Source organism: Brassica oleracea, chromosome C5 (genome assembly GCF_000695525.1).
Source record: "Brassica oleracea var. oleracea cultivar TO1000 chromosome C5, BOL, whole genome shotgun sequence".
NCBI classification, from domain to species: Eukaryota; Viridiplantae; Streptophyta; class Magnoliopsida; order Brassicales; family Brassicaceae; genus Brassica; species Brassica oleracea.
In genome coordinates this window covers 25965255-25982297 of record NC_027752.1, presented here as the reverse complement: position 1 = coordinate 25982297, position 17043 = coordinate 25965255, and the positions used below count along the sequence as shown (strand labels likewise).

The 17043-nt window shown below is 35.6% G+C and overlaps 3 protein-coding genes across 3 annotated transcripts; 2 read left to right on the top strand and 1 right to left on the bottom strand.

The window, feature by feature from the left end:
• Positions 1–1405: 1405 nt before the first annotated feature.
• On the top strand, positions 1406–5521 carry LOC106344864. The gene is made up of 5 exons (XM_013784163.1): positions 1406–4073; positions 4176–4707; positions 4781–4880; positions 4969–5358; positions 5438–5521. The coding sequence occupies exons 1-5, from the start codon at positions 1952–1954 to the stop codon at positions 5519–5521; spliced, it is 3228 nt and encodes a 1075-aa protein (XP_013639617.1). The 5' UTR covers positions 1406–1951.
• Positions 5522–9888: 4367 nt separating this feature from the next.
• LOC106343291 (ubiquitin-conjugating enzyme E2 20-like) lies at positions 9889–11199 on the top strand. The gene is made up of 6 exons (XM_013782459.1): positions 9889–10099; positions 10250–10277; positions 10348–10575; positions 10685–10748; positions 10826–10885; positions 10969–11199. The coding sequence occupies exons 1-6, from the start codon at positions 10002–10004 to the stop codon at positions 11013–11015; spliced, it is 525 nt and encodes a 174-aa protein (XP_013637913.1). The 5' UTR covers positions 9889–10001; the 3' UTR covers positions 11016–11199.
• LOC106343290 (formate--tetrahydrofolate ligase-like) lies at positions 11187–13555 on the bottom strand. Its single transcript, XM_013782458.1, has 3 exons — positions 13246–13555; positions 11844–13169; positions 11187–11753 (listed from the first exon to the last, which is right to left on the bottom strand). Exons 1-3 carry the CDS (start codon positions 13522–13524, stop codon positions 11331–11333), a joined length of 2028 nt encoding a protein of 675 aa, XP_013637912.1. The 5' UTR covers positions 13525–13555; the 3' UTR covers positions 11187–11330.
• Between the last annotated feature and the right edge of the window lie 3488 nt (positions 13556–17043).

Below are 17043 nucleotides of genomic sequence, written 5' to 3'. Positions count from 1 at the left end.
GACAAAGCATATAACTACCAAGTTCAATTTCATTCGAGACCTAGTGGAATCAGGGGATATTGTTCTAAACAAGATTCATACTAATGTTAACCCGGCTGATTTCCTAACGAAGACGGTACCTGGTCAGAAGTTACAGCTTTGCTGTGAGCTTTTGAACGTCCACTGATAAGGTGGAGAAGGCTCCAGGTGATCCTATTGCAATTGTCTCCATCCTCGCATAACACAAGCATTTACGTATGTGAGTATTTGTAAGATGAGTCAAACAGTAATAAGGAGCACCGTGATAAGAGTAGTAGGAGTTACCTGGAGCCCAGATAGGGTCGAGAAGGGTTCTCGACTCAAGTGGAGGAATGTGGAAAGGTCAAGCAATCATGGGCTTTATGAAAAGTAGGACTCAACGATCACATTGAGTCAATCTAAGTTCCACGGAATCAGAAAGCGTCACCAACCATCTATAAAGACGGACAAACCTACAACAAGCTACAAAGCATATGTGTCAGTGACCAACTCGAGTATGGTACAAGACAAAAGGTCTTTGAGAAGCTAAGTTGAAGAAAGTAAAGTGTATTGAAAGCTCACCGAGTTGAGGCGAGTTACTCAGATCAAACTACAGTTTCATCAAGATCGCAAGGAAGGAACTCAGCATAGAGTTGAAATCGATCCCTGAAACGTCAAGAGGGTTAGATTGGAGTAGATCAAAGACATGCATAGGAGGACTAAGATGTATAAGTCCATACCTTGGTTCACAAAAGAGGTGGAGCGTGACGGTGGAGCTCGAGTCAGAGCTCGAGTCATGTCGGAGGAGGCGTAGAATCGCCGGAGAAGACATGCAATGAACAAAGAAGTTAAGGGTCAGTGAAATACTCAAGAAAGTTCTCAACTTTCTTTGCAGATGATCCTAATCTCAAAGCAAACAAATAGATTAGATGTACCTGGAGATAAAGGAGAAACAGAGTGAAGTCGTCACGACTGAGCTGACCGAGATCTCTCACGAGACGGAGCCGAGATCATTTCGATGATGAAGGTACGTGAGGAAGAGAGACGCAGAGAGGTGAGAGAGTCAAGATTGATTTTTTACCACAAAAGACAAAGAGACAAGAGGAGGAGGCTGTCGACACAAGGGTTTGCCGAATGGGCCAGTGTTGGGCTCAAATCAAACTGGTGGAGATTTGTAGAGTTTGGGCTTCACAGAAGAGACTTACGAGCCAGCAGCAACATCATATCTCTTGGGCCGAGTCTCTACAGGCCCATTCCAGCTTGCACCACCTGACCACGTACAAAGCATATATATATATCAATGTTAGTACGGGGATTAGGTTAACACAAGTACAAGCAACGACAGCAGGTTACGGTGACAGAGATCAATCAGCAAGTCATACACTACAAGAAAACACGGACAATACTGACGGAAAAACCGACCGAAAAAAATCTGTCAGGATTTTCCAACGGAATTCCGACGAAAACTTGTCGGAAATATATTTCGGTAAATTCGTCGGAACTGCGTCGGAAAATCCTGACAGAATACATTCGTCGGTATTTCGTCATACGATCCCGACAGAAAACCGACAAAAAACTGACAAATATATGACCGTTGCAAAAAATTGACACTTACCGACGAAATACCGACGGCATACCGACCATGAAAGAATTCGGTCATAATTCCGTCGGTTTTTCCGACGGAATACCGACGGATTGAACAGCCGTTATACTTCCCGACTGAAAACCGACGAATTTGCAGCCGTTGCACTTCCCGACGAAATACCGACGGATTATGTAGCCGTTAGTATCCGTTTAAATTACCGACGGAACGCCGACGGGTTTAGGACGTTAATTTAGCCGTTATGATTCCCGACGGAATACCGACGAATATTTTCCGTCGGAAAGATTTCCAATTCATTATAAATACGACCTCTCCTTCATTCATTGAAATCACAACAAAACAATATAAATTATGGGTACTCCTTATAATTTCCGTTCTTGGTTAGATCAACCTCATATGGATCCAAATACAAATTTACTTACGGAGGAATACGCACGTGGTATTCAAGAATTCATGGGGGTGGTTCAAAGTCAACCGGAAGCAAGAACAAGTAAGTATTTATTATGTCCATGTTCTACTTGTAAGAATAATATCCGTGTCAAAAAAATGGAAGTATGGAGTCATTTATATTTGAAAGGATTTACACGTGGTTATAAGATTTGGTATCTTCATGGAGAAAGATTTGAGTATGGTAGTAGTAGCGAACCTCAAACTGCCGATAGGTTAGATGAACCTACCACGGATGTAGATTTTGGGATAGGGACTGTTCAGATGGTATATGATGCATATGGAGAAAATTTACCGTCGGGTGAAGAGGAAGGAGATAGACAAGAACAACCCAATGTAGAAAATTTCCCATGTGAAGAGGAAGGAGAACGAGAACAACCCAATCTAGAAGCCAGAAGATTTTTTGAAATGTTAGATGCAGCTAAGCAGCCATTGTATCAAGGATGTAAAGATGGGCATTCACCTTTATCATCCGCAAGTCGATTGATGGCGCTAAAGACTGACTATAATTTGGCTGAAGAATGTGTGGATGCGATTGCAGATTTTGTTAAAGATGTTCTTCCTGAAGATAATCTTGCACCTGGCTCATATTATGAGGTACAAAAATTGGTCGCTGGTCTTGGCTTACCATATCAGGTGATAGATGTATGCATCGATAACTGCATGATTTACTGGAGAGCAGATGAGAACAGGGAGAGATGTAAATTCTGTCGGAAACCTCGTTATCAGGATACGACTGGAAGAGTTCCGGTGCCATACAAACGAATGTGGTATTTGCCGTTGACTGAAAGATTAAAGAGGTTATATCAGTCTGAACGAACAGCAGAACCAATGAGATGGCATGCTGAGCACTTAACAAATGGTGAGATAACACATCCTTCCGATGCAGAGGCGTGGAAGCATTTTCAATCAACATATCCAGAATTTGCATCTGAGGTAAGAAATGTGTATCTTGCATTATGCACAGATGGTTTCAGTCCATTTGGAAAGCATGGAAGACAATATTCATTGTGGCCGGTAATCTTGACACCTTACAACTTACCACCACATTTGTGTATGCGACGGGAGTTTTTGTTCCTCTCAATTCTCGTTCCCGGGCCAGATCATCCTAAGAGATCACTGGATGTGTTTCTTCAGCCATTGATATATGAGCTGCAATTATTATGGGAGCACGGTGTTCATACATACGATGTTTCGCGGAAAGAGAATTTTCAGATGCGAGCAGTACTTATGTGGACAATAAGTGATTTTCCAGCATATGGTATGTTATCTGGATGGACCACGCATGGGAGGCTATCATGTCCTTATTGCCAAGACAACACAGATGCTTTCCAACTAAAAAATGGTCGGAAAACGTGTTGGTTTGACTGTCACAGGAGATTTCTACCACACGATCATCCATATCGTAAGAGTAAGACATTGTTTACAAAGAACAAGAGGGTGTTTGACAGTCCACCTGAAGAAGTAAGTGGCAAAAAGTTGAAGGAACAATTAAGAGATTTTGGTGCAGATAGAACGCCAGACGTGGGTGGAAACGGACATGAACCGATTTATGGTGTAGGGGAAAATCATAATTGGCATAAGAAGAGTATCTTCTGGGATTTGCCCTATTGGGAGACTCATTTGTTGCGGCACTGTTTAGATGTCATGCATATTGAGAAGAACTTTTTCGACAATTTGATGAACACCATCCTTGATGTCCAAGGCAAGACGAAGGATAACTTGAAGTCAAGACTGGATTTGGTTGATATTTGTGCTCGTCCCGAACTTCATGTTGATGAGCACGGTAAAGGTCCTATTCCCATATATCGACTGGATGCAACTGCAAAAGAAGAGTTTTTTGATTGGATAACACACAGTGTTAAATTTCCAGACGGTTATGCATCAAGTTTGCGTAATTGTGTTGACAAAAGTGAAGGGAAGTTTACTGGCTTGAAGAGCCATGATTGTCATGTAATGATGCAGCGCCTCCTTCCTTTTGCGTTTTCCGCACTATTGCCACGAAATGTCCACGAAGCAACCGCAGGTACTTTAAAATTTAACATAGTTAAATTAATTGTCATATTATTTTTTAATGCTTATATATATATATATATGCTTATGGAATTTGTTTTCTTCGTGTATGTAGGGATAAGTGCTTTCTTCCGTGATTTATGCTCGAGATCACTCACATCAGATGGTATCCGCAATTTGGAAGTTAAAATACCGGTGATCCTATGCAACCTCGAGAAGATATTTCCTCCATCATTTTTTGATGTTATGGAGCATCTTGCTATTCATCTTGCGAGAGAAGCGGCACTCGGTGGTCCCGTGCAGTACAGGTGGATGTATTTGTACGAACGGTTTATGTTTCATCTGAAGAAGAAGGTCAAGAATTTAAGCAAGGTGGAGGGATCAATAGTGGCTCAGTGCATCAATGAGGAAACCTCAAACTTTGCTGAATACTACTTTCCATCAGAAGTTCGAACAAAAAGTCGAAGACCTGCACGGCATGATGATAGAGGTGAAAGGGCAACTTATTATGTTTATGTGCCAAACATGTTTACACAAATTGGACGACATAGTGGAAAGTCAACGGACCGGATACTTACAGTGGCTGAGCATGCTCATTTGCACACATATTTGCTTACAAACTGCGAAGACATTCTTGAATATGAGAGGTACATAGATTTAAAAATATGAATTATTTGCAATATTTTTGAAACATATCTAACATTTTTGTGTTTTTTACAGTATTTACTTGGCAGAGATGCGCTTAAAGTACCCGGATGCGACAGAAGAACAACTCGAACAACTCAAGCAAAACAACTTTGCAACATGGCTTTCTGATTATGTAAGTGTCTAATCAGTAATTAGTGGTAACTAACCGTTTTACTTATTATCTTTTAATGAACGAAAACATTTTTTTTTTGTTTTTATAGGTAAGCCATTGTTTAGCTATTGGGCACCCACCTAAAGATTGGTTACGTGAGATAGTTTGTGGTCCAAAGTTTGTTGCAAAGTCATATCCGAGATATTGCACACGAGGATATGCATTCAGAGTTCTTAAGGAAAATACTGTAAGGAGAACAATTGATTGTGGGGTTTCTTCGTCATCCGGAGACGATGTCTACTACGGTAACGTACGCGAGATTTTGGAAATTCAGTACCCGGGAATGATTGGCATGAGATGTATTGTCTTCAACTGTGAGTGGTACGACAACGTTGTTGGTCGCGGAGTAAGCACTGACGCATTCGGTGTTACATCTGTACATTCGCGACGACGACTGGATTTTTACGATCCATTCATTCTTGCTTCACAAGCTGACCAGGTATGTATGTTGAAATATATTTTCCATCGGAAGTAATCATATATAATTACTTCGACTTATATAATTTATAATTTTTCAGGTTTGCTATATTCGTTATCCGCGGATTAGGCAAAGGAACGATCCTTGGATCGTTGTCATGTCAATAAATCCCAGATATTTATAGAGAATACCGACGAAGAGAATTCGTCGGAATTTTCTGAAAAAACCGACGGATATGTTTCGTCGGTTTTTTTCTAAAAATTCCGACGACACATATCCGTCGGTTTTTTCAGAAAATTCCGACGAATTCTCTTCGTCGGTATTCTCTATAAATACCGACGGATGCATTTCGTCGGAAATTTTAGAAAAAAACCGACGGAATATGTTCGTCGGTATTTACCGACGATATGTGTTCGTCGGTATTTTGCCGACGAATTGCCGACGAATATCAGTATACCGACGAGATGATACCGACGGACATATTTCGTCGGTATTCCATCGGTATGCTACTTTCCCGACGAGATTATGACGGATTTGTCCATCGGTATCAAGCAGTTTTCTTGTAGTGATAGTAGCAAGGGAAATGAGACTTCAACAAAGAGAAATAGCTTAGGCTTAAGACTATTGTCACATCTAAAGGTTGTTATATTCCCTAGCTAACTTGAGTTTATCTCATTGTAACCAAACTATATAGCACACTGATTTGATGTTATTAGAGATTCTTTGATCAAGTAGAATTTGCGAGCATGAGTTCTCCTATGAGACTTATCGTGCTAGAGGCCGGAAACTCGTTAAATTGATTGTGTCTTTACTTTCAGTTTAGTTCTAGGTAAAAGATAACTTGAAACCTAAGCAAACCTAAGTAATAATCTCAACAGTATGTTCCTGGTTGTAGATGAATCAACTGGTCTAACCATATTTGCTTGGCCACTTGTTCCATAATTACTAAAGTCTCGAGTTGTCTCCTTCCTTCCATGGAGAATCGGTGTGTTAAGCTTTAGCTTGTGACGATTTGTTTGTATTGTAGCTCAGTTAACAAAACTTTAATCTCTAATAACAGTGACATTAGCAAACCTTATTATCTGATTGTTTGAAGCTTTTCGTTTGATATGTAAAGATGTTATTAGCATCTGCTGAAATCAAATTTAATCTGAATGTCTTTTTACATTTTTTTAGGTATTAGGTTATTTTTCACTCATCACATATGTACCATGAGGCGAAACACGCTTTTGCTCACAGCCTCTTCGACATTTTGATGTATGAAATAGTATCTTATTGTTGTGCTCTTTGATTAAAGTAGTTTCAACATGTAAGCAATGACATATATGATCGTGAGAGTGAAAACTTATTTTATAGTATGACTGGAACTTCTGAGAGACTCAAAACTACTTCTTAGACTATTCATGATAGCCTTCATAATTATGTATTAAACCTTTCAAAACAATTCAAAATTTGCAGGTTCTTTCTTATTCATCTAGATGTAACAAGCCAGTTTGTGATATAAGTGATTTTTCAGTTCTCTTGAATTTTATTCAATATTTATATCATGTTCATATAGGGATTTCAAAAACCAACATAGCAGTTGGTCATATTGTGCAAAGAGAACAACAAATACATCATTTCACACCTCTTTTGTGTGGGTTTTTGTATGTTTTTTTCTTTCTTAAATTGTTCATGATAACTTTCCTAAATATATATCAATCTTTCCACTTAAATATATATCAATCTTTCCAAAAAAACTCGAATTTTGCATGTTGTTCCTAATAAATCTGTTTTTGTAGTTAAATGTTGATACTAAATCATACAAACATGGAGTGGTATGATATGTACCAATGTAGTAAGCCAATTTTGTTTTATACACATTCGAAGCTTCTAGATGTGGTTTTTGTATGAAATTCTATTTTATCAGACTATTCATGATAGCGTTCCTGATTGTCTACTAAACCTTCCAAAACAATTCAAAATTTGTAGGTTCTTCCTGATTTTTCTAGTGTTAAACAAAATATATGACATGTTATTAGTTTGATATTCCGTTATTGCTATTTGAATAAATTATAAGAAATTTTAAAAACATATTTCAAATTCATAATTTTGTAAAAGTAAAGAATAATTTTATAATTTCAAAATTTCAAAACAAAACAATAATTTTGCGTGTTTAGATCAAAAAAATTTGATGTAATACTATATCATTTATATTTTTAAATATAAGACTATAATAATTACCAAAAATATATCTTATTGCTGCGGATAAAAAGGATATATTTTATTGTTCTAACAAAAATTGGTTAGATAGCTAACAAAACAAATAAAGGTAAGTTCCACACAACTTAATCGATGTATATATATTAATAAAAGAAACAACAAACTAACTAAAACAAACTTCTAAAAATACCCATGATTTACTTTACTATATAATTCACCTAGACTAACACAATATCAGAATCATCTTGTTCACGATCTAAAAAAGACTAAACTAATACACATATACATTTGTTGTAATCGTATATACATTATGAAAACTCAAATTTTGAAAAATTCAAGCACTATTTTCATGATAGTAGCTATTTATATAATGATGATTTCGGCACAAATTTCTCTTTCAACCAATGTTGAGAAATGTGTCAAACATTGCATCTTGAATTAGTGCATGAAAGTATCCGGAAAACCAGATCTGGCAACTTGTGAAGTAGATTGCAAATCGTTTTGCAATAAACAACTAACAAGTCATGAAGAATATATTGTTTCTAAACCTAATGGTGTTGTCGAGACATTTAGGAATTACATGTGCAGAAAGTTTAATAAATATTTTTAATAATTAGTTTCAAATTTACAGTCTTCCATCATCTTATTGTTTATTACATATTCACTATATATATATTGTATATTTGGGTGTTTGATCTGACATAAATTATATGTATGTTGTCATTTTAAATGTTATCATGAAATATATATTTTATTTGTAACAAGTTTTTTTGGTGTAAATAAACATTTAATAGTCAATTACAATAATTATATTCACAAAAGTGTATTACAACATTTGCAATAACCAGCGCAATAACAACCAAGTAAAATAATTCGTGTTTTGGTTTTAACGAACAACATATTTGTTCAGGGTAATTTGAATCAGAGACACAACATAATCATTATGGGTCAAAGAAAAAAATCAGATGTCATAAAAAAAACTAAGCCATGTTAAAATTCCAAAAACAAAATCTAAATCTTAAGTCAAATAAAAATGACTAAAACAATATAGAGCTAACTAACAAACCATAAATAGAGAATCACAGTCGCATAAAATTCAATCAATTTAATGAAAATTCATTATCACTCATTCTCCAATGATTTGCTATAGTTTATAGTACTATTTATTAGCATAGTTTTTTCAAATATTTTTTGAGTAATAGTATAATTTTTTAATGTGAACAACAAAATTTTCTTTGAATATTTATATATTTAAATATGATAGTATTTTATGCGTTTGTGAGCTTTTATTATATTTGTAATTCAAGGACTTGACATTTTAATGGAATATCTAATATTACTATATTAGGATAAGTGACACACGAGTTAAGGCGGTCACACTTTTTGTCTACCCTGTGAATTTGTGCTGATTCTTGTGGTTTGTTAACCCTTCTGCATTGTAGATCATTCTAATTTCAATATTGTGAACTTTATTCTTGTGTTGGGTAGGTCCAAATAATAAAAGTATAGTTTTATTGAGAATATGTCAATATGATCATTGGTAATACTAATATGATCATTGGTATATATAACCATATTTGATATCAGCAACAGATCTTTCCTGGAAAATACTCTAGGATAACATTAAAAAAATTTATGTCACAAATATAAACTCTAAAGATCAAAATGACCAAAATATTTTGTTAAAAAGGTTACACTTATAAATATACACTTATACTCATAGGGTTAACTAATCCAAACCTTAGGGTTTAGAGTTAAGGGGTAGAGATTTGAGATTAAAATTTAAAATTCTATAAAATAAAAAATAAATATTAAAAATTTTGAAAATAAAAATTTTAAAAATAGTTTCAAAAAGTATTTTTGAAATACAAAAAGAAAATTGAAAAAAAATAAAAAAAATTGATTTTTTTTAAAATTATATAAAATTCAAATTTGAAAACATATAATCTAAAACTATATTAAAAAAAATTTAAATTTTTTAATTTTTTTTATTTTTGTATATCTAGAGTATTATGATCATTTTACCTATTAAATGAAATATTTTGGTCATTTAATTCTTTGTAGTCTAATTTTTTGATCAAAATATATTAATACAATGTATCTAAAGATTTTATGTCTTTTTTTTTTGGTCAAAAAAGATTTTATGTCTAACAAAAAATTAACTATTTTCTGGGAAAGAAGAAAATTATAAAGAAAAAGAAGGACAAAGTAGCCGTTGGATAAGCGGATTTCGAATGATTCCAAGGGCTGCCTCCAACGTTCAAAAGATTAAATTCTCTTGAAAAATTAAAGTTTCCCTTTTCTTTTCATTCAAATCGACGTCGTTTCATCTTAGTCGGACGCCGTTTTATAACCTCAGAGACTCTCCCATCGATCATCCTCTCTCTCATCAGAAGAAGAAGTATCTTTGTTTTCGCTCTCTTCTTCTACTTTCGATCTTTGACGATTAGAAAAGGAAAGTGATGGCTGCCGTTAATGGGTACCAAGGAAACACTCCGGCGGCGTCAAAGCAATCTGCTCCTCCGACTAAGACTGTTGATAGCCAATCTGTTCTCAAAAGGTATCTTCTTTAGCTGTTGTAATGTACACAAACTGTTTGTTGTAATGTTTCTTAGAGAATCTATACACTTTGAATCACATCTTAGTATCTATATTGCTCAAAGCTTTGGTTTTTAATACCTAATCTTGATTCTCTTTTACCTAAACGCAGGCTGCAATCTGAACTAATGGGCTTGATGGTAAGTTATCATCTTTTCACTTTCACTTGTTCTTGAATATGGCCTTTTGACTTGGGTTGTTTTTTTTCAGATGGGTGGTGACCCGGGAATATCGGCTTTCCCAGAGGAAGACAACATATTCTGTTGGAAAGGGACAATAACAGGAAGCAAAGATACTGTGTTTGAAGGAACTGAGTACAGACTCTCACTCTCTTTCTCCAATGACTATCCTTTCAAGCCTCCTAAGATCAAGTTCCACACTGGTTGCTTCCACCCCAATGTTGATCTCTACGGCAATATCTGTTTGGACATTCTTCAGGTGAGATGTACCTTCCACCTTTGTCTGTCTATGTGTGCTTCACAAAATCAGACAGAGAAGAAGTAAACCAAACTTAATCCGTTCTTTTTCACATCTTATTTTTGAGCAGGATAAATGGTCGTCTGCATACGATGTCAGGACAATACTACTATCGATTCAGAGCCTTTTGGGAGGTAATTTATTGTGCCATAGAATTTGATTTCCTCTAAACCGTCAATCCAATATCTGAGTACGTCTTTGCCTTGTTCAGGACCGAACATCAGCTCACCATTGAACACTCAAGCAGCGCAGCTCTGGAGCAACCAAGAAGGTAAAAAATTGCAGATTATGATTTCACATTTATCTTCTTCTGCCATTATAAGTTTCTTATGTCTCTTTTGTATTCTTGTGCAGAGTATAGGAAGATGGTTGAGAAGCTCTACAAGCCTCCCAGTGCATGATAGCTTCAGGATGTGTCATTCCTTTGCTCTACAATTTGTTTCTGATCATCAACAGTTTTATCTGTAGCAGTTTGTGTCATTCATTTGCTCTATAATTTGTTTCTGATCTTCAACAGTTTTACCTGAGCCAAATATTGATATTGATGTGAGCTTTTCAAAAATTAATCAGAATGATACACACATTCTTCTTATTCATTTCAAACTAAAAACAACCGAAGTTCAAAGTACAAAACAATCATCATTTTTTATTGTTGAATGAAGGAACAAATAATGCGAGTGAGTGAAGCTTCTTTTAAGCTTGAAAGAATCACTAAATTAAGAAAGGCCAACAACTTTTCCAGTGACAGTGTCAATGTCAATTTCATAGAAGCAAGGTCTTGTCGGAAGTCCAGGCATGGTACTCATTGTACCAACCAAGGGATATATGAACCCAGCTCCAATACTCCCTCTTACATCTCTTACCGGCAACACAAAACCCGAAGGTGCTCCTTTCTTTGATGCATCATGTGAGAACGAGTACTGTGTTTTCGACATGCATATAGGAAGGTTGGAGAAACCTTGCTGAGTGTACATCTCAATCTGTTTCTCAGCCTGGTCTGAGTATTCAACACCACTGGCTCCGTAGGACTTGGCAATGGCCTCAATCTTCTCTTTGATACTAATGTCAAGTGGGTAGAGAAACTTAAGTGGTTGTGTAATGTTTTGACAAGCTCTTTCAACCGCAATGCCAAGATCCACCTACAACACACCATGTACAAGATAAATCCATCTTTCAAGAAAGATAAGAAGGTGCTAAAAGTTAAAAAGAGAGAAGATGTCTGTCCTTACCGCTCCTTTGCCACCATGAGCATGGTGGGAACAAATGACAGCATCAAAAGCTCCAGCATCCATCGAAAACTTCCTTACTGCATTTAGTTCTGCTTCGGTATCCGTTGAGAACACATTCACAGCCACAACCACATTCACACCATACGCCTTTATGTTTGATATATGCTTCGCTAGATTCACACAACCAGCCTCCACCAAGGAAACATTCTCGCTTACATAGGCGTGATCAAGAGGCCTCCCGGCGACAACACCAGGCCCACCACCATGCATTTTCAAGGCCCTAACAGTCGCCACGACAACCGCACACTGAGGCCTTAGCCCGCTGTAACGGCACTTGATATTCATAAACTTCTCCGTACCAATGTCAGAACCAAAACCAGCTTCCGTCACCACGAACCCGCCAGGTCCCACCAGCTTCAAAGCGATTTTATCCGCAACGATAGACGAGTTCCCATGAGCTATGTTAGCAAAAGGACCAGCGTGAACTAGGACAGGCGTTCCTTCAAGTGTCTGCATGAGCGTAGGGTGAATAGCGTCTTTCATCAGAACAGTCAAGGCTCCTCCAACGCCGAGATCATCTGCCGTGATGGGCTCCCCGGCCCTGCTGTTACCAATCACCATCGTACCAAGCCTCTCTCTCATATCATCAAGAGAAGTTGTCAAAGCCAAAACAGCCATGATCTCACTAGCAACAGAGATATCAAACCCTGTTTCCCTAATCATCCCTTTCTCCTCAGACCCCTGACCAACAGTCATCTTCCTCAAGAACCGGTCATTAACATCCATCACCCTCCTCCAAGTAATAGACTCAGGATCAATATCAAGCCTAGCGAACCTCTTAACCTCCTCAGGAGTAAGCTCATCAGGACTAGTCTTGGAGATGCCAAGCTTCCTCAAACGCCTAAACATAACGTCAGTAAAACTACGCTTCCCTTCTTTATTAACAGGACACAGCCTGTTGAAGAGAGCCTTGTCTGACTGAGAAGCCTCGTGGAACATCCGAGCGTCGATAGCAGCAGCTAAGAGGTTGTTGGAGGCAGTGATGGCGTGGATGTCTCCAGTGAGATGGAGGTTAAACTCATCCATGGGAATCACCTGACTATACCCACCACCAGCTGCGCCTCCTTTGATCCCAAAGGTCGGTCCTTGAGACGGTTGGCGAAGACAAGTAACAACCTTCTTGTTCAGGTAAGCTCCCAAGGCTTGGCAGAGACCTACGGTTGTAGTGGACTTGCCTTCTCCAAGAGGAGTTGGAGTGATCCCTCCGACAACAACGTAGTAGCCGTCTTCTCGGTCTTGAAGCTCATCAAATGCAGACAGCAAAACCTAACAGAACATAAAAGCTTGATTATGTCGGAAAAAAAACTGAGTCTAAGATTCGTTCCACAGGGAAAGGAAAGACCTTTGCTTTGTATTTGCCGTACAGATCGTAGTGGAGAGGGCTGAGATTGAGATCTTTGGCAATCTCGGAGATGTGTAGAGGCTCGACGGAGTTGGCAATGTCGATGTCGGAGGGGACAGGTGTCATAACCTGAAGCTTTCTTGATGAGGAGGTCATGGTTGGTATCACTGCTTCTGTAGAGTGAGGAAGAGAGACAAAAGTCTTCACTGTTGGTGATATGTATGGCCTTGCGATAGGTGGAGGATGAGGAAATGGGAGATGACGATTGGCGACGACCATGATGGGTTTTTTTTTGTCTTCGTCCTTTTAATTATTCATTCATAACACATATAATAATCGATGCCGTGATGATGACCCGCAAATAGTGCTAGTTTAAAGATACTACCTCTTTTCTCCGAGCTACGCGCAGATGATGTATATCATTTTTATTTCTATGTGAATTTTTGTATATTAACTTATATTATAACTAAGTTTCAAATTTGAATTTTTTTTTTAATATATTTTTAGTTTGAAGTAAGTATCTCTATTATATGAAAAATCAAGTTCGAGATTTTAGAGTTATGTTAAAAATATAATTATGTATAGAACATAAATTATCTTAGTTTAAAAGATTGGAATCTTATCTCGAATAAATTAACGAAAAGAAAAAAAATACTCCAATAACCAACTTAAAATATAAAACCCCATTTTTTTTTAAAAACGTACATAATAATATTTTTTTACGTGTAATAGTTGAAAACTGACAATTGAATATCGATGTAGAATATTATTTTAATATATCTAATTGTAATAAACAAATTTTGAATTTTGTAATATTACTTGAATTAGAAGTCTTTAAAATCTAAATTTTATTTTATTAACATAATATAGTTTTACTCATATATGAGACATTACCTTATTTTAAAAAGTTTACCAAAAATATAAATTAACATTAAATGAAATGCAATTTCATCAATTTCAATAGACATGTCATATTTGCTTTGTGAAATTGATTGTAGAATTGACATGTGGCAAAATCACTTCACAAATATAGTCTAGGGGATTGATGTTATTTGCTTAAAACTTTTTGTCACATTTTTTGACGTTATATCCTTCTAATAATTCGTTGGCGGCATGTTTTAAATGTGTATATTTCTAAGTTTTAAAATGGTTATAACATGTACTTCCATTCGTTTTCCTGTATCTGCTAATGTACTTTGTATATTTTTAAAGATGTCAATAATCTATAGGTTTTGATTTACAATGTTGTATCTATTTACTCATTGAAAAAGAAGCTGACTAAATTGTGGATATTTTATTAGATAAAATAGCTTTACATATGTAATTTATGCCATTCAATTATTTTGGGGGGTAATTCTAGCAAATTTATTAGGTTATATTTTGTTGTTTATGTTCAATATTTTTCAAAAATATTAGTTATCATTCAATAATTATTAATTGTGATTTTCATGAATGTTTATATTTTATTTTTCGAGTTGGGCTGTGAGAGGAAACAATTAAAGATACATTACTCTAAAATAGCGATATATATGGGCAAGCAGTATCCAGTCTTTTAAAATGCACAAGGTTTTTTTTTCCGTAAATGTGATCTTATGAGGATGCATACGTACCATTTTTCACTATCTCGTTAAAATAAGGATTTTTAACGTTAAAACCCCTCAACTAAATTTGTTTTGGGTAGAAACCCTCAAACTAAGTATTTAACGGAAAAAACCCCAAACTAACTTTATTTAATGAATTAAATCCTAACAGGTCATAATTACCGTTACTACCGGTAAATCTTTAGTTTAGGAGTTTCTACATTAAGTAAACATAGTTGAGGGGTTTTACCATTAAAAATTGAAAAAAAATCGAAAATTTTATAATATTATCTAAAAAATTAGTAACTGAAATTTTCAAAATTAACACTTTTAATTTTTTTTTTGTAAATATATAAGTTTGATATGTTTTGAACATCAACATCATATATGTATAAATTTAAAATTTAAAAACCCAGAAAATATAATAAAAAATTATCTAAAGATTTACCTGTAATAAAATTACTAAAATGTTAAAAGTGTAAAAGACAAAAAAATATAATAAAAATTATATCTTATCTAGTAAAAATGTAATAAAGATTTACATGTAGTAAAATTACTAAAAGGTTAAAAATGTAAAAAAAAAAAGAAATTATAATAGAAATTATATCTTTTCTAATAAAACTGTAATAATTTTTCTTTGGATAATTTTTATTATATTTTCTGAGTTTTTACATTTTTAATTATACATATATAATGTTGATGTTAAAAACACATCAAACTCATATATTTACAAAAAAAAATTAAAAGGGCTAATTTTGAAAATTTAAGTTACTAATTTTTAGATAATATTATAAAATTTTGAATTTTTTTTTTTTTTTTATTTTTAATGGTAAAACCCTTTAACTATGTTTACTTAATGTAGAAACCTTCAAACTAAAGATTTACCGGTAGTAATGGTAATTATGACCTGATAGGGTTTAATTCATTAAATAAAGTTAGTTTGAAGATTTTTTTTCGTTAAATACTTAGTTTGGGGGTTTTTACTCAAAACAAACTTAGTTGAGGGGTTTTCACGTTAAAAACCCTTAAAATAAAGCTCGCTTGAAAATATAGTAATGGTCAAGTTTTGTGTTTGTTAGTGAACATGTTCGAGTTATATGAATTAAGAATATGTTGAATTATGAAAAACCGTTAATAACGCTTTATTAATAATTCAAAAGACAAAGAAAACTACATAAGAGATAAACTTTGCAGGGGAAAAAAAAAGTTTTAAATGAGAAACAAAGATGATAGCAATTTAAAAAACTACTCACTGAAACAGAGGTTGACGGGATGATATGAATAATAATTTCCTATCATTACGGTGGCGCTTGCGGGTGTTTTCAATACTTGCGGGCTAATATGTTGATTTGCTGCGCTACATTCCATTCATACCTTCTTTCCCACAACCGCCACGCCCGAAGATGATGCAGTTAATCCTCTGGCACCTTCACTGCTTGGAAGAATGTTCTCAGCAGCCTCTGAAAGTGATGTATAAATAAAAGCTGGGAAAACTAAAGATTCACCAGCAAGATTACACAACGTCGGCCTGGTTGTCAATGATGAGATCTTCAGTGATGGTCGAGACATTGAAGGTACGGTGGTTGGGTGTGAAGTTATAAAGTGTCACACGGTTCTGAAACACACTCCTTGCCAGTAAGCTCTTCAAGGGAAGTAGCTCATCCTCTCCACCCGTTTGGTAGCTGTAGTAGGGCAGTAGTTTCAGAGGCATTGGTAGTGCATGCGAAAATGCCAAACAAACTGTAAATGTTTTGTGGGTAAATGAGAATACCTCTTTAAGCGCAAGGACAACAAATTCTTTGTTGGTAAGCTTTGTCATCTCCTTATCAAAGACAACAAACATAGCTGGTATCTTTGCCGTCATCCACAGCAAGCTCAACACGGAACCTTAGATAGAGGAATCCCAAGGTTGTTGACTACTTAAACTGAAGGATTGCTTTAGTAAATGGAGAAGAAATTATAAAAAACAGAGAAAAGGGATGTGTACACACCTCACCTTAGCTCCACTCTCCATGACGAATCTCAAGACACCATATCAACCCTATACAATACAATATCATTCCAAAATCAGCAAGAGAAATGAAAACTACACAACAACTTTAGAGAAACTGCCACTGTCCCTATGAAGGAAATGGCTTGATAACTAAACTAAGCACACACTCTCTTTTGTGATGTGAGCAAAATCAAGTATCAGTTGATGAATAATATTTCGCAGTAA